Genomic DNA, 27808 nt, shown 5'->3' with positions numbered 1-27808 from the left:
AATACTAAAATAATATATGTTAAACTTTTTTTTTTAAACATAACATGTAAATATAAATTATCTTAAACATATTTTTTTCTATGATATAAATAAATAAATTTTAAAAATGTATATATTAAAGAGAAAACATATTTTAAGAAGGTTATCTATTTGATTATTTCATATTGTTATTTTATTATACATAACTCAAAAATATATTAGTAAATAATAAAAATTAATAACAAAGTAAAATGTATTAAATAAATTACTATATATTACTAATACCGAACAAAAAATATAAACAATAATATTATAGTCACACAATATATAATACTAAAATATAAATTATATATTTAAAATATTTGTAATAATATTAAATATATTTATAAAATAAAAATATATACGTGCGGATTAAAATCTAGTGGTTTTATTAAACCACACGTAGACGATGCTAAATATATGCAAGATTGTGTAAAATAAAAGAAACTCAAAGACCAGAGATTTGGGTTGTTCAAGTGGCAGATTGAAAGTAAACACACGAATTATTGAAGGAAACATAAATTGAGTCCCATAAGAATACACAACAGGCCCAATCTATTGGGCCCAATAAAACTAGGGCCTAGAAGAGGAGCCACTGTGGCTTCTCTCACCACCCTCTGGGAGGCCCTCCTGAGGACTGAACACTCAATCTGTCAAGGAGGGCGTTGAAGTCTATAGGCTGGCCACTCTCCTCCATCCGCTGAATCACGCCCATCACGTGGTCTCCTCTGAAACCCATGCTCACTAGCTTCTCTATCAGTTCACCGTATTTTGATCTTGAAACAGGAGGTAGTGTCCCTGTGTTGCCACCACCTGCCTGGTGCTGCTGAGGAGCGTACCCACCACCTTGTGGACCTTGCATATAATGGCCTTGTTGCTGCTGCTGCGGAGGAGGCTGAGGTGGTGGGTATTGCATCCGCCCACCTTCATACATGGCATTGGCATACCCAGGGGGAGGAGGTCCTGAAGGAAGATATGCATCGCCTGTCTGGTGGCTATAAGACATCTTTGTCTGCTGAGGAGCCTGTGGTGGTGGTGGCGCACCGTATCCGTAACCTTGCATCGATTGTTGAGGAGGTCCAGCGTATGGTGATGGCATCTGCATGCTGCTGGGCGATGGCTCCACTGGAGATTGGTTGCTTGGTGGTGCAGGCGAGTATGATGGGTAACCTCCACTGGACTGTGGCCTCGCCTGTGGCTGCGGAGGCCAGTTTTGCTGGTACTGTGGAAACGACTGCGTTTGGGCTGAGCTTGGGTGAGATGGAGCAGGAGGTGGGGGCATGAACTGAGCCTGCGCCGGTGGTGCTTGTGGCTGAGATGGTGGAGCAGGAACGGGTGCAGGTGCAGGTGTGTTTTGAAGCTGTGAAGTAGGAGGCATGTAATACTGCTGCTGCTGCTGTGGTGGTATTTGATGAGGCAAAGCAAGTGCAAGCTGCTGGTTTTGTGCATCAGAGGAGCTCTCACTCTTCTTAGCCTCTGGAACAGGAGTCTCCTCACTTTGTTGGGAGTGAGACGGAGAAGATGAGTCTTTCTGCACAACTTGAAGCCTCGCTAGATCCTTCTGAGTATCAGCCAACTCTTGCTTGTCTCTGAGAATCTGTACTGACCTACGCACCTACATCAAAAAACACCGTTATCACAAACTAAAATCAACACCAAAAAAAAAAAAAAAAAACGGAACTTAAAACATTAAATAAAACACAAACCTCTTGAAGATGTTTCTCCACGGATCTAAGCTTAACATCAGCCTCCTCGTTATCACGAGTCAGATCCGACCTCATCTCACCAATAGTCTTATCAAGGTTGTAGCAGTAGAGCTCAAGCTGTGACAAGCGCGAGCTGATACCTTCGAGAAAGCGCATCACGTTATCCGTATACTTCTTCATGGTTCTTTCCACAGTGGCAGTAACGTCTTGGCTCAACGAGTCCTCCGGTGGACTGTAAGAGCTCGTGGGAAAAACCGACGACCTCGCCATCCTAGTTTTATGAAACTCCTGAGATACAAAAGAGTAGCTCAGTATCATCAACAACGAATCATCTTAACGATGGCGCGAATCGGTGAAGACAGTATTATTGAAATTCCCAAATCGAAATCCTAGAATTTCCAAATATCGACGACAGAGACGGGAGGGAGGGAGGGGGGGATCTGGATTTGACCTTATTGAAGTTGGTAGCGGCGATCGAAGGATCGGAGTTGGAACCGTTGGAGGAGTCCTGGTTGTTGGTGAAGTCGTCGTAAGTGCGGAGGATATCATCGGACCCGAAATCGAATCCCGAGTTGACCCGACCCGACGCCATCGATCAGATAGATTTGTGTGGATAGAAGAAGGCAACAAAAAAAAGGAAAATCAATCGCTTGGGAGGAAGGCAAAGACGATGAGAAAACGCAAGCAGAAGAAGGTAGAGAGGAGGAAACAGCTAAACCGACTTTTTCTCTTATTTCTGTATTAATATTTGTATCTTCGTCCCCGAATAGTTTGATTGGTTTAATTTTGACCCCTTTGTTTGGGTTATTTATTTACAACCCTTTTGAATTTTCCAACGACGTCGTTTCGTGGAGATGTGCACAAATAAATTTGGAGATGAACCCATGGAGAAAAATATGTTGAGCCTCAACATGTGTTTCAAAAAAAAAAAAGACTCCTCCTCAACCATTGGCTGCTTCTTCAGAACACCTAGAGGTAACGACCATGTCTTTTAATTTTGGGTAGGTTTGATGTTATAGGAGATAAGATGAATGTGTGTACTTTGGGGTCTCTGGTCTTTAAACTGAAACTGAGTGCTCTTTGATCCTATGTGCAGGAAACCAGCTTCTCCGATCCACATTGATACTCTTCTTCCTTAAGAGTGTTTCTAAAGATGCTTCTATAATCTGAAATTCAGTCTATACTTAAGTTAATTGTAGCAGGTGCGTTGATGTTGGTCTTGTCACTTGTTGTGTAGAACGTGAGCATCTTATAGTCACAATGGTTAGCTAAGCATTCCTGAAGAGCATATTTTAGTTGTCGCTGTGAAGTAAAGGCCCTGGCTCACACAAGTCCAGCAACGTTTGAAGACCTGCAACAAAAGGAATAATCACGTTAGTTTCCTTTTCACGTTCGATAAGAGACAAAGCGTTGAATACAATCAGGAATAGGAAATCTAATGTTGGTGGCTGGAGTTATAAATAGGGAGGTAGTAAAGGCTTTAAGATCATCTGGAAATACAGACAATAACGAGCAAGAGAGAAAGATCAAGAGCAATATTAAACAGACTTCGTTTACTTATTAACCTTGTGATCTCTAATAGTTGATTGTGCGACTCTTTTGCATTCTTGAATAAAAGATACGTTTTGATTCATTGTTATTCTAAAGCACAAGTTGGATAGAATTCCTAACAAGTGGTATCAGAGCAATCCAGGTTAGATTGCAGGTGCTTAAAGGATGGGGAAAACAAGGATCGAAATTGATAGGTTCGACGGAACCGGAGACTTCTCGCTGTGGAAAGTTCGTATGATGGCTCACTTTGGAGTCCTAGGGCTAAAGGACATCCTAACTGATGAGAACCTTCTGTTGGATCCGCCAAAAGAGGAAGCAGAAGGAGATACGAAGGTCACAGGAGATGGAACTACGGAATCAAGCTCAAAGATAGATCCCGTTAAACTTGAAAAGTCGGAGAAGGCAAAAGACCTCATCATCGTCAACGTAGGTAACCAAGTTCTACGGAAGATCAGCCACTGTGAAACCGCTGCTGCAATGTGGACCGCATTAAACACGTTGTACACAGAAACCTCTTTGCCGAATCGTATCTACTTACAACATAAGTTCTACACGTTCAAGATGAACGATTCCAAGGGCATAGATGCAAACGTTGATGATTTTCTAAAGTTAGTAGCAGACCTAAGTAACTTGAACGTGGACGTCTCAGAAGAAGTTCAAGCTATCCTGTTACTAAACTCAATGCCTCGTATGTATGATCATCTTAAGGAAACTCTCAAATACGGTAGAGACACTCTCAAGATCAATGAAGTGACAGGTGCCGCGAAGTCAAAAGAACGAGAGTTACTTGAAAGTGGAAAGCTTTCAAAATCACAAGATGAAGGGCTGTACGTGGAAGATAGGGGAAGATCATTTAACAAAGGAGGAAACCGAAACGGTAAAGGCAGATCTAAGAGCAGACACGGACGATCCAAATCAAAGCCAAGATACGATAAGAACAACAAAGGATGCTGGACATGCGGGAAGGAAGGACATTGGAAACGGGAATGTCCGGAGAAGAAAACGCATAGAGCTGCTAATGTAGCTGAAGAACCTAAGCAGCCATTTGTACTAACAGTTAGTACACACGACGCCAGTTCAGAATGGGTCATGGATTCTGGTTGTTCTTTCCATATTACACCCAACAAAGATGTTTTGTTTGACCTAGTAGAATTTGAAGGAGGCAAGGTTTTGATGGAAAACAACACTCACTGCGACGTCAAAGGGATTGGCAAGATAAGGATTGTGAGACCCGACGGAACCGTGGTTATTCTTACAGATGTAAGATATATGCCTAATATGAGCAGGAATCTAATATCCTACGGGATGCTAGAACGAGCAGGTTGCAAATACGAAGGAAAAGACTTCTTAATACGTTTCTTCAAAGATGGGAAAGAGATTTTATCCGGTAAGTACCATGAAGGATTGTATTACTTGCAAGGAACAGTTATGAAAGGGGAAGCAAATGTGTCAAGGGCAGAAACTGACAAGACAAAAATATGGCACTCGCGTCTGGGACACATGAGCTTAAAGAATCTGAATGTGCTCGTGAAAGATGGATACTTGTCCAATAAAGAAGTGGATAAACTAGAGTTTTGTGAGACCTGTGTTCTGGGAAAGTCCCACAAACAAAGTTTTCCAACGGCTAAACACACTTCAAAAGGTGTTTTGGAGTACATGCATTCTGATCTATGGGGCGCGCCATCAAGCCCTGAGAGTCTAGGAGGATGCAAGTACTTTATAAGTTTCATAGATGATTATTCTCGAAAGGTTTGGGTTTACTTCCTAAAATCTAAAGATGAAGCTTTCAGCAAATTCAAAGAATGGAAGGATGCCGTGGAGAACAGCACAGGGAAGAAAATCAAGTGTCTTAGGACGGACAACGGGTTAGAGTTTTGCAATAAACAGTTTGACAAACTATGCAAAGAATCTGGTATAAAAAGACACAAGACTTGTCCATACACGCCACAACAAAACGGTGTGTCTGAAAGAATGAACAGGACAATCATGGAGAAGGTGAGATGCATGCTCGCAGAATCTGGGTTAGGCGAAGAATTCTGGGCTGAAGCTGCATCAACAGTGGTCTACATTGTTAACCGATCACCAAGTTCTGCCATAGATTACCGTTTACCAGAAGAAGTATGGTCAGGTGTAAAACCTGAGTTGAATCACTTAAGGAGTTTTGGCTGCTCTGCTTATGTTCATACTACTCAGGGAAAGACAAGCCCTAGGGCAGTAAAGGGCATTTTCGTAGGTTACCCATTCGGGGTAAAAGGATATCGAGTGTGGCTGTCTGAAGAGAAAAAATGTGTCACTAGTAGGAACGTAGTGTTTAACGAGGAAGAGATGTTTAAGCACACAGTGACCCATCGAGAAAAAGTAGAATCAGAAAAGGAGAAAACAAAAAGAGTGACGTTTAAGGAAAACCTAATAGATGGCCCTACATTACTCACTAGTAAAACCGAAGAACCATTGGTTCAAGGTGGAGCTACTGAAACAGAAGAATCAGAAAGCTCAGAAGAAACCAGTTCTGTAGAAGAAGATAAAGACTCAGAAGCAGAACCAGAACTCGAGGGATATATGCTTGCACGAGACAAAGTTCGAAGGACAATCAAGCCACCTTCAAGGTTTGAAGATACTGATTTTGCAGCTTATGCTTTAGCCGCATCTGAAGAGATAGAAATCGACGAGCCAAAGTCGTTTAAAGAAGCTATGATGAGCAAGAAAAGCAAGTTTTGGAAGAATGCTGCCAGGGATGAAATGGATTCTCTTCAAAGAGCTGGCACATGGATACTGATTGAAAAACCCGAGAATGCAAAAGTTATAGGCAGCAAATGGATCTTCAAATTGAAACCTGGAATACCTGGAGTCGAAGATCCAAGGTATAAAGGAAGATTGGTTGCACAGGGATTTTCTCAAAAGGAAGGAATTGACTACAATGAAGTATTTTCACCTGTCGTGAAGCATGTGTCGATCAGATTGATATTGTCTCTCGTGGTCAACAGGGATTATGAGCTTGAGCAGATGGACGTTAAGACAGCTTTTCTTCATGGAGATTTGGAAGAAAGAATTTTAATGAATCAACCAGAAGGATTCATAAAGAAAGGAGATGAAAACAAAGTCTGTTTACTAAAGAAGTCATTATATGGATTGAAACAATCTCCAAGGCAATGGAATCTTAAGTTTGATTGTTTCATGAAGAGCCAGCGGTTTGTAAGAAGCAAGGAAGATCCATGTGTTTACATGAGAAACGTGAACACAGAACAAGCCGTGTACTTACTTCTATACGTCGACGATATGCTTATAGCTTCGGGAGATAAACAAGAAATCAGAAATGTGAAAGAGAGCTTAAACAAAGAGTTTGAGATGAAAGACTTAGGAAAAGCTTCAAGGATATTGGGAATGGATATCATAAGAGACCGAAAGAAAGGAACCTTAGTATTATCTCAAGAAAATTACTTGGAGAAGGTTCTGAATTCGTTTGGGATGGCTGAAGCAAAGGAAGTGATTACGCCAACCTCCACTCAATTTAAATTGAGGAGTCTTACAAAAGACCAAAAGGAAGAAGAAGGAAGGTACATGCAAGATATACCGTACGCAAGTGCTGTTGGGAGTCTTATGTACGCCATGGTCGGTTCAAGACCTGATTTAGGCTTTGCAGTCGGACTCATAAGCCGATTCATGTCAGAACCAGGAAGGGAGCATTGGTCAGCTGTTAAGTGGGTTCTAAGATATCTAAAAGGTGCTACAAAAAGATGTCTTACATTTATTAAACACTCCAAGTTTAGTATTGAAGGTGTTTGTGATTCCGACTACTCAACTGACCTTGACAGGAGAAGGTCGGTAACTGGATATGTGTTTCAAGTTTGGGGAAACACAGTTAGCTGGAAATCGAGTTTACAGGAAGTGGTAGCTCTTTCAACGACTGAAGCAGAGTACATGGCTCTTACCGCAGCCGCGAAAGAAGCCATATGGTTAAGAAAGTTATGTGCAGAGTTGGGTTTTGAACAAGAAAGTGTTAAGATACACTGCGATTCACAAAGTGCTATAGCCCTAGCAAAAAATCATGTTCATCACGAAAGAACTAAACACATAGACAACAAATACCACTTCATAAGAGACGTTGTAGCAGAAGGCAAGGTTCACCTATCTAAGATCCATACTAGTAAGAATCCAGCAGATTTCTTAACTAAAGCCGTACCTGGGCCTAAGTTTGATCTCTGTTGTGATCTCTTAAACATCGCCTAGAAGGGCTAGGCGCCACAGGTAACGTCATTGTTGTAACCTCGCCACAGAAGAAATAATGAGTTGAGCACTCCGGTTATTTCTTAAACAACAATAAAGGGACTTTAGAGTTCCAAGGAAACATTACCTGTGGGGAAGGAGAGGCGAGGGATAAGGGTTCTTAGCTCAAGGTGGAGAAGCTTCAAAGATGATCACCGTGAGAGAACGTCTTAAACAGCTGTGGGAGCTGAAGGGAGACGAGTATCTCAGCTACAAGGGAAGCAAAATAGTGTTCATTAGACATAGTCTTAAACAGCTACAGCATAAAGACAGTGGCTTTATCAAGAGCTGAAGGGAGACATGTGTCTGAAAAATGGTGAAAGCTTCTAAAGGTTCATATAACTCAAAACCGAGACGTTGAAGAATCGCATCTCACTGTCATACTCAAAAGAGATACACTAACATTTAAAGCAAACTCAAGACAGAGAATCTTATCAGGAGTACTGTAATAATTCGACAAGGTTGAAACAGTTCATCCATCATCTACAACATGCAAGATACCGATTTGATAATCATCAAGAAAAGAAAATAAGGAACTCGCGAGCTTTTTTTTTTAAAAAAAAAGGATTACGGATCCCTTACCATGTAGGAGTAGCTGATGAGATTGAAAGAGAGAGACCTGAGGATTTGGAAGATAAGTCGATCTCAAAAATCGAATCCGTAAAAGGGGGTGAAGGAAAAGGTAGCGGCGTACGAGCTACATCGGAGCTATGGCGAAAAGGATTCGCTGATAGACTTCATCACCGCTTCGAAGAGAACAAGGAGCATGACGATGGCGATTGATGGCGATTACGGATCTTCAGGCAGAGTGGTCTATGGAGTAAACTCGAGAAAGGAGAAGAAACGCTCCAGGTTCGTCGACGTTTCCAGAGACAAAGAGAAAAGCAGTTGGGCCATAAGGTGTGGACAGCAATATGGGTCTTAGGTGGAGAATTGTGAAGTAAAGGCCCAATTCCTGGCCCACACAAGTCCAGCAACGTTTGAAGACCTGCAACAAAAGGAATAATCACGTTAGTTTCCTTTTCACGTTCGACAAGAGACAAAGCGTTGAATACAATCAGGAATAGGAAATCTAATGTCGGTGGCTGGAGTTATAAATAGGGAGGTAGTAAAGGCTTTAAGATCATCTGGAAATACAGACAATAACGAGCAAGAGAGAAAGATCAAGAGCAATATTAAACAGGCTTCGTTTACTTATTAACCTTGTGATCTCTAATAGTTGATTGTGCGACTCTTTTGCATTCTTGAATAAAAGATACGTTTTGATTCATTGTTATTCTAAAGCACAAGTTGGATAGAATTCCTAACAGTCGCATAATGTCAGTTGTACCGGAAACCTGAATCTTTAGCATCTGCATATTAGTCATGGTGATTCTGAACTGCTTCAAGATAGCTGGGACAACTTCTTCTAAGAACTCGTTATTAGAGATTTATATAACTGTTTTTTTTCTGGCTTAGTATGGTTCTGTGATTTACATTACTGGGCAGATATTCCACAATCATTTGGGTGGTAAAATGTTTTACATTGTAGAGTAAACTAAGTTGTTGGCTACTTGATTTCCTACATGATTGTAAGATACGGGTATATATGAATTATAGAATAAGTTTTGGCCGGTGAATTGCTGGTGTTTTATAAATAACCTACAGAAGGTTCCTTTGTTTACAAAAGAAAATGGCCGATGATAATTTGAATTAAATAGTGATAAGAGTATTAATATTTCACGATATAATATGGTCTTTATCAAAGAATAACGTGGTAACATTAAATTTGACCTAGAGAAAATCACCAATAACCATATGGAGTTGGGATTCGTTAATCGTAGCCACGAAAAGATGATCGCATCAATTTGCATTCGAGATTTATAACATATCAAATAATCAGATCCAGTTGTTCAATGCCGTTGTTCCCCCGTCATTAGTGTTTCAACCTTATCGTATGACTTTTCTCCAAACAAAAAAACTTATATTATGACTTATATAAAGTACCAACAGTGACAACGGGAAATTAGAGGCGTAAAGCTGACTTTATATTCTAAAAATACCAAGTGTGTGGCTTAGCAAGCAATATTGATAGACCCAACTTTACTTAACAGATCAAACCAATCATGTACCTCTTTGTGTGGTTCTAACGTCCAGGCTCGAAGTCCATTTATTTTCTTTATTTTTTTAATTATTACTTATTTTTGTTATTCATGTTCCTATTCGTTTTTCTATCTTCTTATGTCTTCCTAAATGTTCGACTGCATATAAGGCCATGGTGAATATGTAAGATTTACGTCCTGAAGTAGTCGCTGACGTAGTTGCTGAAACAGACGTCGTGTTGAGTGGTGAAGACCATGTGGAGTCAAGGTGCTGAGCTGGAGTCGTGTAGACTTGGAGAGCAAGAGAGTATCTTGGAGATATGGAAAGAGTAATAAACTTGATGAGCAAATTTATGACTTAAAGGAAGAGGAATAAGTGCATTCCAAGAAAATGAAAGTTGCACTTAATGCTATGGAAGATGTTCATATCGATGTTGCCTTGGAGACTACGATTTCAGGAACGTGGAGAATAATATAAGATAGCTATGGGTCGTCTGTAAAGAGACATACAGAGATACAAAAGTTGATCTTATAGAGAGAGAAGCCCTTGGAAGTGTTTTGGGTCGTGATGAACCAGTGGCTGAAGTACTTGACGGGAGAGAGACATAAGTGGATAGCTTAAAAATCTTTCAGTGTCGTGTGTTAAGGTGTTAACACTAGACGAGTAAACCTGAATAAACAAGGTCTTGTAATAGATTGTTTAAAGGAGATTCTAATAAAGCAGAGTATTTGCTTGTATTGTTTTGTTTCTTAATTTATCTTCTGCATTACCTAATTGTGGTGTCATTTTTGCACTAACACATGGGGATTATACTCAACCTTAAACTACCAAAATGTTATCATGATCCACACAGCATGTATATGAAACATTAGTTTTGTGACGTGTAACGAAATCTTCACGAGGACTCGGATATGTACCCTTTAATTGGTACTAGTATTCTTGAGGGCGAGACACTATAGGTTCAATCCCCGCATAATTCATGTTACTTAAAAGAATAAGAGAACAAAATGAAAAACAAATAGTTCACGAGAGCCTAAACAAAATCGAAAAATGTACATCAATGACTTTGCATGAAAAAAATAACGGGGTGGCTCACCAACTAATTAACAACGAAATGTTCATATATAATATATCTCATGCGGTAACATATATAGGAAAAGTCTTTAGAAGAGGCAAAACAGGAGAACGGTGAAAAGCAATGCGTGTGTGGAGACAAGAGGGATCACTGCATAAGAAGATGATGTGGCGGCCATGACATCGGTACAATCGAGCCCTTCTTTGCCTTCTTTGCACATGTTTGCGAATATTCCCGGAGGATAACGACCATATATATTGATGTAACTGAACATTGTGGAGGCACATTCTGTCTTCTCATCGTTAAGAGCTTCCGCGAATGGGCAAGCAAAGTCCTTGAAGGCGGAGCAACATGCCTTGGCTGGATAATTTGGGCCTTTGCATTTATTCGTTATGATTGTGTAATTCTTGCTCGCAAAATCTTCTTTGCATGCTGTTATTATCACATTGCAAGTTAACACAAGCATTGAATCTTGTTTATTTAAAATTAGGTTTTGAATCAGGTAATCATCAATGAAGCATGCATGAGCCATATTATACGATCAATGATTTAAAATCTTCTTACGTTTTCAAAATATTCTTACGTGTTTTTGCCTGAAGAAGACCTCGGCTTGTGGCTGGGTGTGACTCAAATTCATCAACTGCACATAGAAATCCATTCCGTTTTTTTCAAGAACGTAAAAAAAGAAAAAATTATAGGCACATACTATATTTGAAATATTAGTAAATTACGAGAGATGTGGAGAGACGAGGCGGATCCAGACAAGAGCATGATTGAAAGAAGAGAAACCAAACAACGAGGAGAATTCTCCATGCTTCTGTTTCCTCCTTTGTATTTGTCTTTGTCACATTTGATTTTCTAAACGTTTTTTTGTTTTGTTATTTTGTTTTTTCGTGTTTTGGAGTTATAGGAGGAGAGAAAAATGCTGCGGTTCGTTGAAGTAGACGAAACAATATATATCACTGACATGCCAACAGAAATTTTCCTATTTTAAGCCTTCAAGAAAAACCATCTTATTAACCAAAATGGCGGTTAAGCTTCAACTGGTTAATATCCATAAACCAATTTGAATCATTGAAGACAACCTGCTCCAACAATTTAATATGAGACTTTGAAAACATTATCATCGACGTGCATGTATAATATTATATCTATGACTAAAACAATATTATCTATATACAAATACAAGCTGCAACTTACTCCAATCCTTTTGTTATTATTGCTTAAACATAAACTATATAATAAATCAGGTTGGGGAATGGGGATAAACGGATATACTACTCTAGGGTGTGATTAGATATGTTTTAGGTTCTCTTAACAATGATTTATTGTAAAGTTCATTATTAATCAATTTATAATAACAAAAGATATTTTCCAACCTGATGCCCCGAACCGAGAATGTATTTTTTCAGCTGGTTCGTCACTTGTCACTTTATCAGCGATGTCACTAAACATAGCTGCCTTAAATAACAACACCCAGTGTGAAAAAATTTAGGCACTCAAGAGGTTTGGCGGAAGTTTTGGTTTTACTTTTTTAGAGTTAGTATTTGACATCGTTAAGACTTAAGAGGAAATCGTTTAAGGCTTTTCTATTAATTTAAAGTGTTTTCGTAGGAGTCTAGGACAGACTAGTGTTTGTAATTATCTTTGGAAATTGATTTGATTAGAGACTATAAGCTTTTTTAGTCTTGAAAACCAGAAAAAAAAACATCTTTGTCTTGAGTGTTTTCCAATGATTCTATAATACTCAAAAATCAAAAGATCATGTAAATGTTTATAGAAAAACGGATAATCCAAAAATGAGAGTTGATGGTATTATATAATAAATCGTAAAGATGAAAATCGTATGTTTATTTGGGTCTTGAGATATGGTTCCGGTTATTATAAACAACATGTTGACGGCACAACAAATATGAATATTTAGGCACTGTTTTTATCAATTTAAGGAGTGAGTTTGGGGTTGTCTACTGACAAGTTAACAAATCTGAAATGTAAGCATGCGCATCAGGAGTTTAAAGGGAAGAAGTCGCACGTTTTACGAAAAAAAAATATTAAAATAAGCATAAATGAAGACTTTGGCTCGTCCCGCCTCTCCCGAGTGAATCCGGGTCGTGACTGTTCAGCGGACCCCACGCCACGTGGCGGCCCGCTATTAGTCACTTTATTTAATTTTTTTTTAAAATCAAACGAAAAAAAAATAATAATAAAAAATTAGTTTCTTGAACCCCAATGAGCGGTTCACCGCTGCCCATGCTCTATGGTCCATTGGTCTGATGGACACGGTGAATTTGGTGCTCTTCGCTTCCGTGACGTGTTTGAATTATACTATGTCGATTGGTTGATAAGACCTCTAGTTAAGGCTTCAATGAAAACGTAGTACACTCCAATTCTAATTTAATGAAGCAACTTACCTAATTGACATTGTTATTCACTCAGCACTGCTTTTTCCAACTCACTACTCATCACCTACCTAAAGCACTTCTGTTAGTGGTTTCTCATTAGAGCACTTGCAATGGTCATCCCCACATTGGGATCTTTGGCAATTGTTTAATATATTTTTTTTTGTTTTGTTTTTGTTTGAACAGTGAAGGATTCGAGTCCAAAAAGCTCGTCCAATGGTGATCCCGAAGACGGAGTCCTTAGCAATAAAATATTATTATTTTTTTAAAAAAAATTAAAATTGAAAATTTATTAATTGCATAATTAAAATAAAAGGTACAAGGATTCAATTTAAAGATACAAGGATTAAAAGATACAAGGTTTAAATATAAAGATACTAATTATTAATCTTCATCGCCAAATTTGTTCCAAATGTTTTCGATCAAATCATTCTTCAATCGTTCATGAGTTTGCCTATCACGAAGATCATTTCGGTTGGGAAATATATTATTGAGAATTGTCGGGATTTCGTTTAGTGTAGGGTTTGCGTTTAGGACCTCCGAAGTTCTGGAAGATGCTCCTTCTTCAAATTCTGAAATATCGTACCGCATTGAATAACCATCTCGTTCATCTTCAACTATCATATTGTGTAGTATGATACATGCTCTCATTATCTTCCTTATCTTCTCTTTGGCCATTGTACGAACCGGGTTTTTCACAATCGCAAACCGAGCTTGCAATACTCCAAAAGCCCGCTCGACATCTTTTCGGACTGATTCTTGAACTTGAGCAAATAACTGTTGTTTAGGACTTTGAGGGAGTGTGATACTTTGGATAAATGTTGACCATTTTGGATATATACCATCTGTGAGGTAATATGCCAACTTATACATGTGGTTGTTGACCATGTACCTCACCCTGGGAGCTCGACCTTCTAAAAGGTCATCAAACAGAGGAGATCGATCGAGGACATTAAGATCATTTAAGGTACCTGGAAGACCAAAAAATGCGTGCCAAATCCAAAGATCTTGTGAAGCTACGACCTCTAGGACAATAGTCGGTTTTCTGTGGCCACGGGCGTACTGTCCTTTCCAAGCGGTTGGACAATTTTTCCACTCCCAGTGCATACAGTCAATGCTCCCGACCATCCCAGGAAACCCTCGTTTCTCTCCCATATCGAGTAGTCGTTGAAGATCCTCTGCTGTGGGTCGTCGCAGATACTCATCTCCGAATAACTGTATTATCCCATCAGTGAAATGATGTAAACAAGAAAGTGCAGTGCTCTCACCAAGTCGGAGATATTCGTCATCCGTGTCAGCCGAATTTCCATAAGAAAGTAGATGAATTGCTGCCGTACATTTTTGTAGTGCAGTAAGACCCCACCTACCCGTTGCATATTTTCTTTGCTGAAAGAATGGAAAGAATTGTTCAAGGCCATCGACAATACGTATGAATAATCCCTTATTCATGCGGAATCGGCGTCTGAAAGTTTGTATCGAATATATCGAATGGTCGTCGTTGAAGTAGTCATTGCTTAGCTGGTGCTGTCCTCCTTCGCGGTGTCGTTCAGTATAACTACGGGTCCTTTGCGGTATGGGTTCGGCCTCCACTATATCGTCGTAAATTTCGTCAATGAAATCTTCGATAATATCATCCAATCTCTCCTCGATTTCATCATTTTCATCAGACGAAGATGACGACATTGCTTATCCTGCTGGATAAATAATAATTTGCTTAGAAGGTTTCTTATATTTTTTTTTCTTATAAGTTAAAAATATTTAGATTTCTTCTACTTTTGAATCTTTTCTATTTTTTTTTCTTCTACTTTTAAATATTTAGATTTGTTCTACTTTTGAATCTTTTCTATTTTTTTTTCTTATACTTTTAAATATTTAGATTTGTTCTGCTTTTGAATCTTTTCTATTTTTTTTTCTTCTACTTTTAAATATTTAGATTTCTTATACTTTTGAATCTTTTCTATTTTTTTTTCTTCTACTTTTAAATATTTAGATTTGTTCTACTTTTAAATCTCTTCTATTTTTTTTCCTTATAAGTTAAAAATATAATAATTTCCTCTAAGTTTGAATCTGATATATTTTTTTATCTATTCAATTGGAGTTTGTTATAACTTTTAAAAAACCAGCGTTTACTAGCAACTTTTAAAACTAAATTTTACTAAATAGTTATGATGAAACAAAAACAAGAAGCAAGTAGCGAAACCTGATTATTACAATGGTTATGGTAATAACTTTCAAAAACAAGAAAACGAAAACAAAAACAAGAAGCGAAACCTGATTATGGTTATGGTACGAGAAGCATGTTGATGAGATGGATACAAAGGATTGAGAGAAGCAAGTAGCAGAAAAATATTACAATGGTTTTCGTTCCAAAATGTTACAAAGGTTTTGGTGATAAGGTTTTTGATGTTGAGGAGAAAGAGATACATATCCGAGTACTTATACTACAAGAAGGGAAAACCCGTGACTTATGAGCAGTAGCTACATGCCAAAATGCTCTCAGTACTCTAAATCCACCCGTGACAACTCCGCATTAGCAAAGGAACAAAAGAACTCCTATCCTCCCGTGACTACCTGCAACAACACGTTTAAAAAATGGTTAGTTTAGCTGTAACAACTAAGCAAGTACACACATCACACAACAAGTACTAACTTTTCCTGCAAGTGACGTCAAACAACACAAAGTACACATCATAACATTTCAGACATAAGCTTCATTTTTAGTGTTGTTTCGATCTCAGACAATGGCTCTTTCTTGGCCAGCAAGCGATCAAGGAGTTTATTTCTAGACAGTTTTTCCTTAAGTTCCAAAACGCCTTGTAGCTTAGACAACTCCTCATCTCGACCACTCTTCTTCTTCTTACTGGCACCTTTCGCAGCCTTTACCCCGACTGGTCTATCCTCATCTTCTCCAACAACATTTTCTTCTGGTCTGTCAAGATCCACCACTGGCCTCCGCTTTTCCTTTCCACCATCCTTAGCCATATAAGTGGAGGCCCATTTCTGCTCATGCCTGAGCTCTCTCCAGCAGTGATCGAGTGTGAACTTGGTATTGTACTTGGTGAAGAATATGTCGTAAGCAGCTTTGATCACATCATCATCATTTTGGCCGCTTCTCTGCTCCCTCAGCGCCTGGTTGTAGCAACCAGTGAATCTGGATACTTCATGATTGATCCTAGACCACCTCTTCTTACAAGAAGTAACCTCTCGCGGTACTTCCCCAACGAGCTGAGGGCTGGCGTTGTAGTAGTCTACAATACGCTTCCAGAAAGCAACAGCTCTCTGCTCGTTGCCTACGAGAGGGTCCATACTGGTGTTAAGCCAAGCACCAATAAGGATCCTATCCTCTTTGGGTGAATAATCCATTGAAACAAAACAAAATCGATTGAAACGAAAAATAATCCATTGAAACAAAACAAAATCGATTGAAACGAAAGCAAATCGATTGAAAAAAAAAAATCCCCAAATCGCAGATTTTTTTCGAACCCTAATTTTGATACGAAACGATTCCAACTCTATTGAATATAAATGGAAATAATCTAGTTCGATTAATATAGAAAAAAACGCTTCTACTTACCTTGACGATCAGACGGATTTGAATCGCGAAGGTGGGATCCGACAATCGCCCTAGAGAGTTGAGAGGTTTTTTTTTTCTTTGCTTTCGTCGAAATGACGATTTTTTTCTCCCCAAGACCAAACACATTCGCGTCTCCGTCCAATCTATTTCTGCCACGTCGCCCACGGACCGGGTCCGTCAAGATGCAATTTACGGATCAATCCGTCAAATGGGCTGGGTTTATATTAGTTAAAAAATCCAAAAACTGCAACGGACCGGACTGACGGATTCGTTCTCATGCCCCGTTGCAAGTGCTCGTCCTTTAAAGTATCTTGTAATTAAACAAATGAAAATAATAAAAAGAAAAGAACAAATTGAGATGAATTTCTCATTCAGTTGAGATAAATTTAAATTATCTTATACGAGATATAAACGTTTTATTTGTAACTTAAAATATAATACACATAATTATATTTAAAATCCTTATTTATTTTTGATAGAGATGCTCTAATAATTATAAATTTTGAAAGTATCGAAATAAGGAAAAAATTCAAATAGTTGTAATGAAAAAGGAATAAATTTAGATAGCTAGGACTTAAAAACGAGGGGGGGATAACGAAGTGGCGGCCGGTCAAATTCTTATCCTACGAAAAAGAAATAGGGATAAACCGATAAAGTTTTTTTTTTTTTTGTAAAAAGATAAACCAATAAAGTTATGGGACAATTTGGGAGTTTGTAATATTTTTTAAGTTATTTTTCAAAATTGTTCTGTCAGCTGAATATTTTTTGTTCTGTAGTTGTGATTAAACATTTTTATAGTATTGCCTTCTTTATGTTGCTGACCTTTTCAAAAAATATGCAAATATTCAAGAAACAAAGAAAAAAAAAGAATGCCATTTCGTTACTTTATCTACTTATTTTCAATTAGGTAGACGTTTCTTCTTTAAAATAATTTCTGCTGATTTAGTTTTTACACCTTTATAAAGTACTACTCCTGTTCCTCGAACCTCTGTTCCTCGTAATAAGATTTTCTAAAGTGTTCACGCTTATTAAAAATTCAATAAATATTTATAATTTAATTTTTTTACTTTATTATACACTTTCCAATAACTTTTCACCAATGAAATTTAATCAATTCAAATATTTTTATTTAATGTTTTTTAAAAATATAAAAAAGTACCTTAAACATATAGAAAATCTATCTTTGTAGAACAAGTAAAAAATCTAAAACATCTTACTTTTGGGAACGGAAGGAGTAATAAATAATACTTATGTGTGCGTGTGTGTATAATATAATATAAGCTCTCGTGCCTTCTTCTGCGCCACCTTCGATTTATTATTATTGTTCTTACCCATTCCGCTTTCTCTAATTCCAAATAATTCTCCTCCCTTTGTTCTTCAGCCATAACTCTCTGAGTCTGAGGTTTCCAAAGGCTACTAGCATCTAAAGTCAGCAGAGATCCATCGGTACTTACAATCTTTTCGACGAGTACGTCTCTGAATCATCACTCTTTATATATATATATATATATATATCTATGTTATTGCGCTTGTATGTTTACATATAAAAGCATCTATTCAATAGATCTGCACCGTTTCTTGAATAACTACGCACGGTCGCACGCAGCTGATTCTTTCCGATTATACTAAGTCAGTTTTAGTAGATAATACGATTAGGAATAATCTCCTTGTTATCACTTCGCTGTTTAATTAACCACTATGTTTCTTTAATAATTTAGTTTTATCATGGTATATAACGTGAAAAATTATTTATTATACGAGTAAGACAATACGATTACAAATTATTACTATATATTATTACCTTCTTTTTGTAAAAAAACTATTTATTATTCTTCTCACGAAATTTCGTATTTTAGGTGAAATCTCTAATAAACAAGGACTAGTCAAGTGAATGTGTTTGTCTTGTACGTTTCAGTAAAATGGAGCTAGAGAACCAAGAAGACCTAGCAACATTGGGTGACTCAGGAGGAGACTTCGACTGCAACATATGTTTGGATCAGGTTCGTGATCCGGTCGTGATTTTGTGTGGCCACTTGTTTTGTTGGCCCTGCATTTACAAGTGGACTTACTCCACCAACAATACAAGACAACGCGTCGACCAGTACGATAAGAAGAAATCCTCGAAATGTCCGGTCTGCAAATCCGAGGTCTCCGACGCTACGCTTGTCCCTATCTACGGCAGGGGACAGAAAGTCCCCCAGTCTGGTTCAAATGTACCGAACAGACCATCTGGTCCGGTTTATGACTTGAGAAGAGCTGGTCAACTTGTAGGAGAAGGGGGGAGTCAACGGTACATGTATAGAATGCCTGATCCGGTGGTGGGTGAGGTATGCGAGATGGTATATCAGAGACTATTTGGAGAGTCTTCGAGCAACGTGACACCGTACCGGGGAGACCGTTACACAAGTCTCCGGTTAAGGCGTCGGACAATGCAGGCGGATGAGTCACTAAGCAGAATCTATTTGTTCCTGCTTTGTTTCATGGTCATGTGTCTACTTCTTTTCTAATTGTATGTCCTCTCATCATACATTGGAATGAGTATGCATATTATATTTACGAGGTAAGTTACAAGTGTGTGTGTGTGTAAGAGCGTTGAATCTTCTGATTGTATGATTAGAACATAATAATGTGAAAATCAAGAAACGGCACCGATTTGCTATTGTTTATTCTGATCTAATAATAATATGGATAAAAGGAGGCTCATCTTCAACTCAATCTATTTGTGCACCAAAAGGATGATAACGCGACGCAGACGGTGATACTTTTTTCTTTCCAAAAATTATAAATAAAATTTGGACCCTACGTTTGATTGATAACGGTGAATAAGACAGTGCTGATAGAAGAAGTTGAAATATCAAGTTTATCAAATTAATGTTTTTGGTACGGTTCTTTCTTTATACATTAAAAATGTTGTAAACAAAACTGGAGTGAGCTGTTTCATTTAAAAGCATAGTGCAGTCTGAGATGACGTATATGGGTCCGCATGACACAACCCCCTCATGGCCTCATCTACGAGATCCATTTTTGTAGCTTCAAAAGTTCTAACTGAACGTGCCTATCTCGAAAACAGGTTTTAGAATTTCGAATTTTAAAGATTTTTTTAAATATTATTGTACGTATTAAAGTCCCTAACTCAAAAGAAAAGAATAAAATGGGAAGTAATTAGATAGTATCATAGTAATAAGTAATAACAAATGCAAATGTAATAGCGGATTTACAGTGAGAAGAACTGTAAAGGGCGAGACCAAAGCCTTATTTACACAAAACACATAACATTTCGAGTGTATCTTTGCTTGCTTGTTTCCTACGTTACAACTCCACTCGGTAGAAACGAACCAGTTTCATGCTCTGCACTCTTTCCTCCTGCATTCCCACATTTTAATCTTCCCACTTACAACCAATGTAATTACCAAAATGGATATATTGTGTAATAATAGTATTATTATTACCTGACCCTTGACCGATTCTTTATCCTGCAGTGGAAAATGAAAACCCGTTGAACAGTTCTCTAACTTTTCCGGATTTTTCACCCATGCTTTTCTACCTTCACTCACTTTCACCCCGAACCTCCATGTCTACCACATTCACATACAATCACACGTATGTTAGGTTTACACTTGTTTAAGAACTTTGAGTGAGTGAAATCACATACATACCTGAGAAAGCGGAAACGTGTCTCTCTCAATCTCACCTCCTTCAATGTTTATGCCAGTGCCTTGACATTCTGGACAGAACACTGAAAATATTTGCCAGCTAACATTACTTACCAACCCATTCATGTTCGCACCACTCTGCTTTGCGCATCTCTTTTTCCCTTTTCCACACACCATCTTGCTCCCAAGTATCTCACTCTCACAAAAAAGAAACCAGTGCACGACACAAGACACGTGAAACAGGTGGAACGCACCGAGGAGGTTTCTACTACCACACGCAAGTTTCCCTGTCTTCATGTTTAGTATTGCTGCTGCATCTTTCCCAGGAAGCATCTTTTGCTTACAGACTTCGCATATCCTCTCGGAATTTATCCTCTGTTGCTTCCTGAGCTCTCGTCTTACCTTTCTGTTCTTGATGATCCTCTTGTCCACGACACTATCATCATAATCACCTATCAGAGCCCTTGAAGAGACCTCCTCAGAAGAGTCGTACTGACTACACAGAGAATCACTAGTGTCTTCCGGATCCGAAAAAGACTTCTTCCTCTTCCTCCCACCGTCTTCCCCTTTCCCTGATTCCGCTGGACTAGATGTGAGAAGACGGCTCGGCTCGTCGAGAAAACCAAGCCTACCCAAATTATAGAAATAGGAGAACGTGACAATAGCAAAGTCATGCTCCGGGACACTAGCCTTCTCCTCATCCGAAGGACACTCCTCTCCTAACCACTCGCACCATAGCTTATCTATCCAAGTCGAACGCCCTTTCGTCTCAAACAACCTAGCAGCTATGCGTCCAAAGCCTATAAACTTAGCTTCCAGATCAACAGTTCTCTCCTTAATCAACAAACCAGAGATCAACAGATTATCTCCACAGCGACCAATCTCATCAGCAGGTTGATTAATATCTCCATTTTGCCCTCTGCTTTCATCATACACAACAATAGCAAACCTTTCATCATCACACCAATCCAGCAAAGGACAAGTAACACCTTCACCACCAGAGATCTGAGCTTTCTTCTCCTCTTCTTCTCCCTTTGAACAATCGAAGAAAAGTACACCGTCATTAAAAGGCCACGGCTTTTCACCGAGAAGCGTGATCTTAGCACACGACAACCTCTCCCTGTGAAGGCTCCCGCTCAAATGCCCGAGCAAAACGGCGTCGCTGTAGCAGGGAGCGAGACACAGAGTGCAGAAGAAGACGAAACGCTTCCCGTCTTCGCGAATCTGAACGTACGTGTGACCTTGCGACCTCAAGTTCCTCAGAGTAGTTCTCGCTAACTGCTCTTTCAAGCTAATAGCAGGCTTATGTAAACCTAACTCTCTACTCTCAGCCATTCAATTATAACTTAAAAAAAAAAAAAAACTAAGGAATCAGAATTCTATTGGATCGCGAAAATTCAGATGCAAAAAAAAAGATAAAACAGATCACGGAGGTACGGAATCAACAGAAGATAGTTATACGTATTCGAGGCGTGTTCGGAGAAGGAGTTATGGGGGATTGTTTCATTCGTACGACGGAGATAAGGTCAACGCGAGCAATGGAGCGATGAAGATGGAGAGAAGAAGATCGCGAGTCCATCGCCAACATTTTTCGCGCGAATTTCGCGAAGAAGAAAAGAAAACTTTCGGAGGATTCAGAATTGACGGAGAATTTGAGAAGAAACGACGAGAGAGAGTGATTCAGGAGCGATGGTTGAAGAAGAAGAAGGAGTTAACCGAAATCGAAGGAAAGCTTCTTTGTCCTCTAGTCGTTGAAGAGAAAACTATTTAACCGTTGGATTTTGATGGTTGAGTGATGAACGGTTAAGATGTGCTCTTGAGTTTTATAAATAGTTGTGGAGATTCGAATTTTTTTAATAAGAGATTCTCCGATCCCGATGAGTCGCGGGATAGTAGATAAACTTCAACACTTAATTAAAAAATAAATGAGAAACTATCTAATTTGACTGCTTAACTTTCTATATCTTTTTTATAAACTGCTTTATCAGGAAAAAAAAAAACTCTCTATATCTTCGACATTTGATACCTAACTTTTATTATCGCTCATATTCAACCTGCACATTGAAGGGTGTCGAAGGGTTCGACGTTTGTGGCGGTAAAGAGCGTCTTTAGAAGGTTGGGCCTGGCCCATTTTCTCTCTGCTTTTTTGTCCGTTTTATTTGGGTTGTTGGGTTTTGATAATGTCGGCGTGGGTTTTGTATTTGGGTTTGTTTCTTGGACTCGGCCTTATTAATAAAACTAGTTGGAAAAAAATTCAACCTGCACATTAGGGCTGTTCAGTATGGCAAAACCGAACCGTACCGAACCGAACAGAACCGAAATAGATAATATGGTTTGGATTTGGTATATACCATACAAACCGAATGGATTTGATTTTTAAAAAACCGTAGGATTTGGATATGGTTCGGTATATTACCGATAAAACCGAATAAACCGAATAAAACCGATCTAAAAATAGAAACATGTAAATATGTATATATTTTATAACAACGTATGAAAATCATAAGTTAATTTTTTTGCTAATAACTATTACCATATTTTTTACAGTAATAAAATAGTCCTGATTTGTAAAACACTTGAACTATAATTAAATAACAATTCATCGCAAACATGCTTCTTATTTTCTTAGTCTTCTTTTGATCTTTTTGCTTTAATTTAGCATTGACTAAATTGAAATAAAGATTATAAATTTGATGATAACAATTAGTGGAAATTCTTCACAAATTTTTTTATCTATAAACGAATAGAGTTTCGTGTTTAATATAATAAACATGACTTTAATGAACGCTAAATATGAAAGAATATAATAACTTATTTTTTGTGCTTCGTGCTTCTGTTTTATTTTTTATTTTTTATTTTTATCATCAAAATTTTTAGTTTTGATTTTAATTATAGATTTGATTATTTTATTAGATGATAGAAACATTTTTTATTTTTGTTCTTTTATTTAAACTTATAATATTTTTTAATAAATGAATGTGTTGACAACAAGACTCTAAAATTCATATAATATGATCCCAAAATAAAGAATTATGTTTTTTGGTATAAAACCGAATAAACCGAAAACCGACGGTATATAAACCGAACCGAACCGAAGTAAATATGGATTTAGAATGGTAGTTATATTTTACTAACCGAAATACCGAAAAACCGAAAAAACCGAACCGAAACCGAACCGATATCCAGATTGAACACCCCTACTGCACATATAGGCACTGGAATTTTGGGCATCAGCTCGGTTCGGTTTGGGCATCTCGGGTTTTGGGTATTTCGAATAGGAGGCTACTACTCGACTTATTTTCAGTTCGGTTCAGTTCAGTTACTTTCAGGTTCGGTTTGGTTTGAATAGTAAAACTAGATACTGAAAAGTAGCTAGAAAATTTTTGGTCGGTTCGGGTAGTTCGGATAAAATATCGGTTATTTAAGATAAAATATCAAATAATTAGGATGATTTAGATAAAAATTCAGGATATTTTGGATTACTTTGAATATTTCGGATAAAACTATCTGAATAGTTTCCGATACTTTCGGGTACTTCAAATAATTATAATAATCTAGTTATCCTCAACTATTTTCAGATACTTTTTATAGATTTTGAAATTAAAACATATATTTAATTATGTTACATGTATATATATAACTAATATTTTTATATATTTGGATACCCGTTCGGTTCTCGGTTCGGTTTGGTTATTTCAAATATAAAAATATAGGAACCGTTCAGATATTTGAGGGTTTTGGTTTCGAGTATTTAGGTTCGGTTTCGGTTCGATTATTCGGTTCCGGTTTTTTTTTGCCAGGCCTAATTAAGTGTTTATTGGTTTTCAAGGCTACTAGTATATTATGCATTTTATGTCTATTCTTTTAAATTAATGTACATATAAATCATGGAGTTTTATCATTTTCTTTCAAAAGATAGATCTAGTTTATTTTTATCATATAAATTTTCTACCATGAAGTCATTAACATCGTAACTGAAATTGGTTTGCATTCAAAGTTACATGTACAAATGTAAATGTATTTGTGTTCGCGACCGGTAATAAAGACAGCGCTACTTGCAAGAGGGTCAGTTTGCTGCTGTGATGATTGTTGGTTCATTTCCATCTGGGTCTCTAGTATTTTTTGCCAGTCAAGAGGAGCTAAACGAGTAGAGCTGGAACTAGGATTCAAATTGGGCTGAAACACGTAGCTAGGCCCAGCCATAGAAGAGCCTAATTTCTTCAAATATTTGAAATAATCTTCTTCTATTTTTTTTGCAAAATTTGAAAGTCTTTTTTCTATAAAAAAAATAATTCTTTGTACAAGATAATTTGATATAATCTTCAATCATAATTCTTTGTATATGATACTTAACGAGAAACTCTCTTTTTGTAAGTTAAAAAGAAATACTCATATCAAACCGAAAAGATCATTCCACATTCCTTCGAAGACGTACTCGTCATTGGGAAGAAACTATGAAACACTGTCCAACCTTTTATAACTTTGAAATTTTAACAGAGGCAAATTAAAAAATGTGACTGAAAATACACTAAAATTATAAATTCATGGTGGACAGCTGCCACATCCATGTAGATTCGCCACTGGGTTCAAGTCACTTGTGATAACTTGATATTTGATCAAACTCAGATCCATCCTATACATTTTTACATTCGAAGACCGAGCATACTCGTGACTTGATGCTTGAACTTTTTTTTTTTTTTTTTTGCTTGATTCATGAAGTCGACGGCTCTCGTTGGTTGTCGTAGTAAGGGGGTTTCGGTCTGGGACTTCGCCCTTGTTCTTCATTGCGTCCTTGCGGTGGCAAGTGATAGTCTAGCAGCACCGGTTTCTGTCTGTCGGTTCTCGACGGCGACAGGCGTGTGGTGGTTCTCGTGTCTTTGATCGCTACTCTTAGCGTTCGGTCTTCGCTTACATCCCAGCGCTACTTGGGTTTGCTTGAGCCTATTGTGGCGGTGTGCGTGGCAATTGTGTGCAGGATGGGCTCAGATTAAGGAGTAGGAAGGTTACAGCCCGTTTTTGCTCGGTTTGACATCCTGTTCAGGTCGCTCCGGGCCAAATAATTGCTCGGTTGGTTGTTGAAGGTGTGTTAGGTCGCTGCTATTGCTGTGTGTTTGTGTGGGCAGGTGCTTGATGTTCTCGGTGAGCTGTTCTCAGGTGGGCCATTATTTTTAAGAGCGGATTCATCGGGGAGGCCAAAATTACTGGGTTCCGACTCTCGGTTGAATTTGGTTCATCTTTTTGCGGAAAGTTGTTGTTACGGATTTAGTCGAGTCTCGGGACTGCGGTTGTGGTTGTTGTATCTGTCTTGTTTTCGTATCTTGATTGAGTGTGTGTTTAGGTTTTTTTTTCTGTTTTTCTACTTCGTGTTATCTTCTGTCATTCTGTCAAAAACGAAAAAACTTGATAATAATATCTTAACATTTTTACCCAAAAAAAACTTGTTTGCAAGTTGTGAAGTGTGAAGAATAGGGACTCAAACTTGTTAATGTTGTGACTGCATCACGATTTGTAGTTACCTCTTTAATCACTGTTTGAAACTATGCTTTATTACATTTAAGTTTATAATTTTAAAAGTCTATATTGTGTAAATGGGAACTTGTATAAAAGTCAAACCTCGATTCGTGTAAGTGTAAACGAACAGAAGGGTAGAGAGAATTTGGTTGGCGGTAAGAAGAATGAACTGATTCTAATATGAACTGTATAAGATTCCAATGTCTTAAAAACTCACCTAATCAATTATTCATTTATTTCACGTGAATCGTGATCATACACATTTTGACTTTACCGCCATTCTCTATACCCACTTTCCACACATCCTATTATGGTCCACATGATGGCATGATTAATAAGAGTTCTTAACGTAATATAAAAAACTGTCTTTTAATTTTTAACTAAAAAAATTAAAAATTAGCTTTTAATAAAAAAATTTATGAGCCGGTTCTTAGTTTTTTTAGTTAAAAATTAAGATATGGTTTTTATATTTCACTAAAAACCCTATCGTAAAAACACTCATTAATCAATAATCATGCTCTGACACTAATCTGAAACTACGAATGCTGAACATTGATAAAGTACACAATGACAACTTTAATAAGTGTTTTGTAATATGTAATGATTTTTTTATGCATGTAGTAAAATCTAGAAGTGAAGATTTTTACAAACACCAAACGAATCAGTCACGTCTATTTATATAATATATATTTTTGCCTTAACGCTTTGAATACCACCATGTTCTCTCTGTTATATCTTAAACAAAACCAACCGTAATTGACGCTAGATATCTCCTTTACACATTTTCCTCATAGATTTGAGAAAGTAACATCACATTAATGCCGGGCCGTATAATACTAAGTAGAATTTTTTTTTTTTTTCAAAGTAGAGAATTGGTCATGTGCTTTTGTTTAAAAAAAATAAAACAAATCGTGGATTCACTTTTTTAAAAAGATTTTGGGACTGAGTGAGTGACCAACACATAGTTATTATCTATTGCCCTACCAACGCCAATAATTATAAAACATGAACTAATATGTCATTAGTAAGCTAAAGGTAGTTGTTCGTATAGCATACGAATTGGCAAAAAAAACCGTTACCTCAATTATCATAGTACATAGTATATATTAGGGTTTTTAGTAATTAAAAACCCCAACTAAAGATTCATCGTAAATTAAACCCCCAACTATTTATATTTGATTTTAATCCCTCAACTTATGTTTGGTTAACACGGAGAACCCTCCGTTAACAATGTCGTGATTTATGGATGAAAACTGTTAATCTAGAACGCTGCGTTTCATTTTATTGACAAAACAACACGTCTTTCTCCCCGACGACACGATGTTTGATTAAAACAACAAGGTATTCATAAATCTGATAGTAATCGAAGAAAAAAAATTCAAAAACCCCAAATTTGACGAACCCTATTTTTTTGAGAATTCTCTTGTCCATACATGATTTCATGGTTGATTGAGAGTGATTAAGGGTCGTATAAACAGTTTGTAACGTCGTTTTTGAGATATTTCGGGCTGATTTCGAGAGAGAAAGAGTGTCTGAGTTGTGGTTGATTTCTGGAAACATAAACTTCTGGAGCTTGGAAGATGTTAAGGTAACAGAGTTCTGTGTTTCTTATTGAAATTTTGAATCTTTTGGAATTATCGTTGATTTAAATTGTTTACTGATTACAGGACAAGTTTTTTCCGAGTACATATCGGAGGGTATTGGGGAGGTGATGGATCGTACAATGGCGGTCATACAAGATGTCTTCGACTTGATTATGAAGAGCCGAGTATAGCGATGTTAAAAAAGATGGTGATGGATGCTGGGTTTTCAGAAAATATGAGTAAATTTTCTTACTTCCAAAATGGAGTAGTTGGCGAGAATCGTAAGGAATTGTATGGGGATAGTGATGTTAGAGAGATGATTACAGGTTCAGTAGAAGTAGAATCCTTGAATCTGTATGTGGTTAGAGAAGATGACCCATATCTTGATGATGT

At 37.6% G+C, this 27808-nt stretch overlaps 6 protein-coding genes across 7 annotated transcripts; 1 reads left to right on the top strand and 5 right to left on the bottom strand.

Annotated features, from left to right (window-relative positions):
• Positions 1–502: 502 nt before the first annotated feature.
• LOC106410926 (formin-like protein 5) lies at positions 503–2438 on the bottom strand. The gene is made up of 3 exons (XM_013851563.3): positions 2176–2438; positions 1725–2012; positions 503–1633 (listed from the first exon to the last, which is right to left on the bottom strand). Exons 1-3 carry the CDS (start codon positions 2314–2316, stop codon positions 626–628), a joined length of 1437 nt encoding a protein of 478 aa, XP_013707017.1. The 5' UTR covers positions 2317–2438; the 3' UTR covers positions 503–625.
• Positions 2439–9660: 7222 nt separating this feature from the next.
• Positions 9661–11590, bottom strand: LOC106410056 (GPI-anchored protein LLG3). Its single transcript, XM_013850561.3, has 3 exons — positions 11427–11590; positions 11279–11335; positions 9661–11127 (listed from the first exon to the last, which is right to left on the bottom strand). The coding sequence occupies exons 1-3, from the start codon at positions 11506–11508 to the stop codon at positions 10784–10786; spliced, it is 483 nt and encodes a 160-aa protein (XP_013706015.2). The 5' UTR covers positions 11509–11590; the 3' UTR covers positions 9661–10783.
• Positions 11591–13624: 2034 nt separating this feature from the next.
• On the bottom strand, positions 13625–14777 carry LOC106408461 (putative nuclease HARBI1). The gene is made up of 2 exons (XM_048764352.1): positions 13782–14777; positions 13625–13711 (listed from the first exon to the last, which is right to left on the bottom strand). The coding sequence occupies exons 1-2, from the start codon at positions 14775–14777 to the stop codon at positions 13625–13627; spliced, it is 1083 nt and encodes a 360-aa protein (XP_048620309.1).
• Positions 14778–15782: 1005 nt separating this feature from the next.
• LOC106408462 (glutathione S-transferase T3-like) lies at positions 15783–16457 on the bottom strand. Its single transcript, XM_013849236.2, has one exon. The coding sequence runs from the start codon at positions 16455–16457 to the stop codon at positions 15783–15785; it is 675 nt and encodes a 224-aa protein (XP_013704690.2).
• A 1435-nt stretch (positions 16458–17892) lies between these two features.
• LOC106407488 (E3 ubiquitin-protein ligase RMA2) lies at positions 17893–19334 on the top strand. 2 transcript variants are annotated; one of them, XM_013848359.3, is made up of 2 exons: positions 17893–18136; positions 18584–19334. In XM_013848359.3, the coding sequence occupies exon 2, from the start codon at positions 18588–18590 to the stop codon at positions 19173–19175; it is 588 nt and encodes a 195-aa protein (XP_013703813.2). In that variant the 5' UTR covers positions 17893–18136; positions 18584–18587; the 3' UTR covers positions 19176–19334. The 2 variants fall into 2 exon arrangements, with proteins under 2 accessions (XP_013703813.2, XP_048619139.1); XM_048763182.1 differs by having other exon boundaries at positions 17941–18136; positions 18525–19334.
• A 481-nt stretch (positions 19335–19815) lies between these two features.
• Positions 19816–22167, bottom strand: BNAC07G50690D. The gene is made up of 3 exons (XM_013847760.3): positions 20325–22167; positions 20118–20243; positions 19816–20031 (listed from the first exon to the last, which is right to left on the bottom strand). The coding sequence occupies exons 1-3, from the start codon at positions 21654–21656 to the stop codon at positions 19978–19980; spliced, it is 1512 nt and encodes a 503-aa protein (XP_013703214.2). The 5' UTR covers positions 21657–22167; the 3' UTR covers positions 19816–19977.
• Positions 22168–27808: the final 5641 nt, after the last annotated feature.

This window comes from Brassica napus, chromosome C7 (assembly GCF_020379485.1).
Source record: "Brassica napus cultivar Da-Ae chromosome C7, Da-Ae, whole genome shotgun sequence".
Taxonomy (NCBI): domain Eukaryota; kingdom Viridiplantae; phylum Streptophyta; class Magnoliopsida; order Brassicales; family Brassicaceae; genus Brassica; species Brassica napus.
This window is presented reverse-complemented; position numbering and strand designations above follow the sequence as displayed.

Bases quoted from the DNA above. Each gene is read 5' to 3' on its own strand.
- LOC106410926 (XM_013851563.3), bottom strand. From the start codon at position 2,316: ATGGCGTCGGGTCGGGTCAACTCGGGATTCGATTTCGGGTCCGATGAT. The intron at 2,013-2,175 runs GTCAAATCCAGA...TTTGTATCTCAG, and splicing joins CCGCTACCAACTTCAATAAG to GAGTTTCATAAAACTAGGAT. The intron at 1,634-1,724 runs GTTTGTGTTTTA...TTTTTGATGTAG, and splicing joins TGGAGAAACATCTTCAAGAG to GTGCGTAGGTCAGTACAGAT.
- LOC106410056 (XM_013850561.3), bottom strand. From the start codon at position 11,508: ATGGAGAATTCTCCTCGTTGTTTGGTTTCTCTTCTTTCAATCATGCTC. The intron at 11,336-11,426 runs GTAATTTACTAA...TTCTATGTGCAG, and splicing joins CTCGTCTCTCCACATCTCTC to TTGATGAATTTGAGTCACAC. The intron at 11,128-11,278 runs GTAAGAATATTT...TGATAATAACAG, and splicing joins TCTTCTTCAGGCAAAAACAC to CATGCAAAGAAGATTTTGCG.
- LOC106408461 (XM_048764352.1), bottom strand. From the start codon at position 14,777: ATGTCGTCATCTTCGTCTGATGAAAATGATGAAATCGAGGAGAGATTG. The intron at 13,712-13,781 runs GTTCGTACAATG...ACAATATGATAG, and splicing joins TTGCGATTGTGAAAAACCCG to TTGAAGATGAACGAGATGGT.
- LOC106408462 (XM_013849236.2), bottom strand. From the start codon at position 16,457: ATGGATTATTCACCCAAAGAGGATAGGATCCTTATTGGTGCTTGGCTT.
- LOC106407488 (XM_013848359.3), top strand. From the start codon at position 18,588: ATGGAGCTAGAGAACCAAGAAGACCTAGCAACATTGGGTGACTCAGGA.
- BNAC07G50690D (XM_013847760.3), bottom strand. From the start codon at position 21,656: ATGGCTGAGAGTAGAGAGTTAGGTTTACATAAGCCTGCTATTAGCTTG. The intron at 20,244-20,324 runs GTATGTATGTGA...TGAATGTGGTAG, and splicing joins ACACGTTTCCGCTTTCTCAG to ACATGGAGGTTCGGGGTGAA. The intron at 20,032-20,117 runs GTAATAATAATA...GTGGGAATGCAG, and splicing joins AAGAATCGGTCAAGGGTCAG to GAGGAAAGAGTGCAGAGCAT.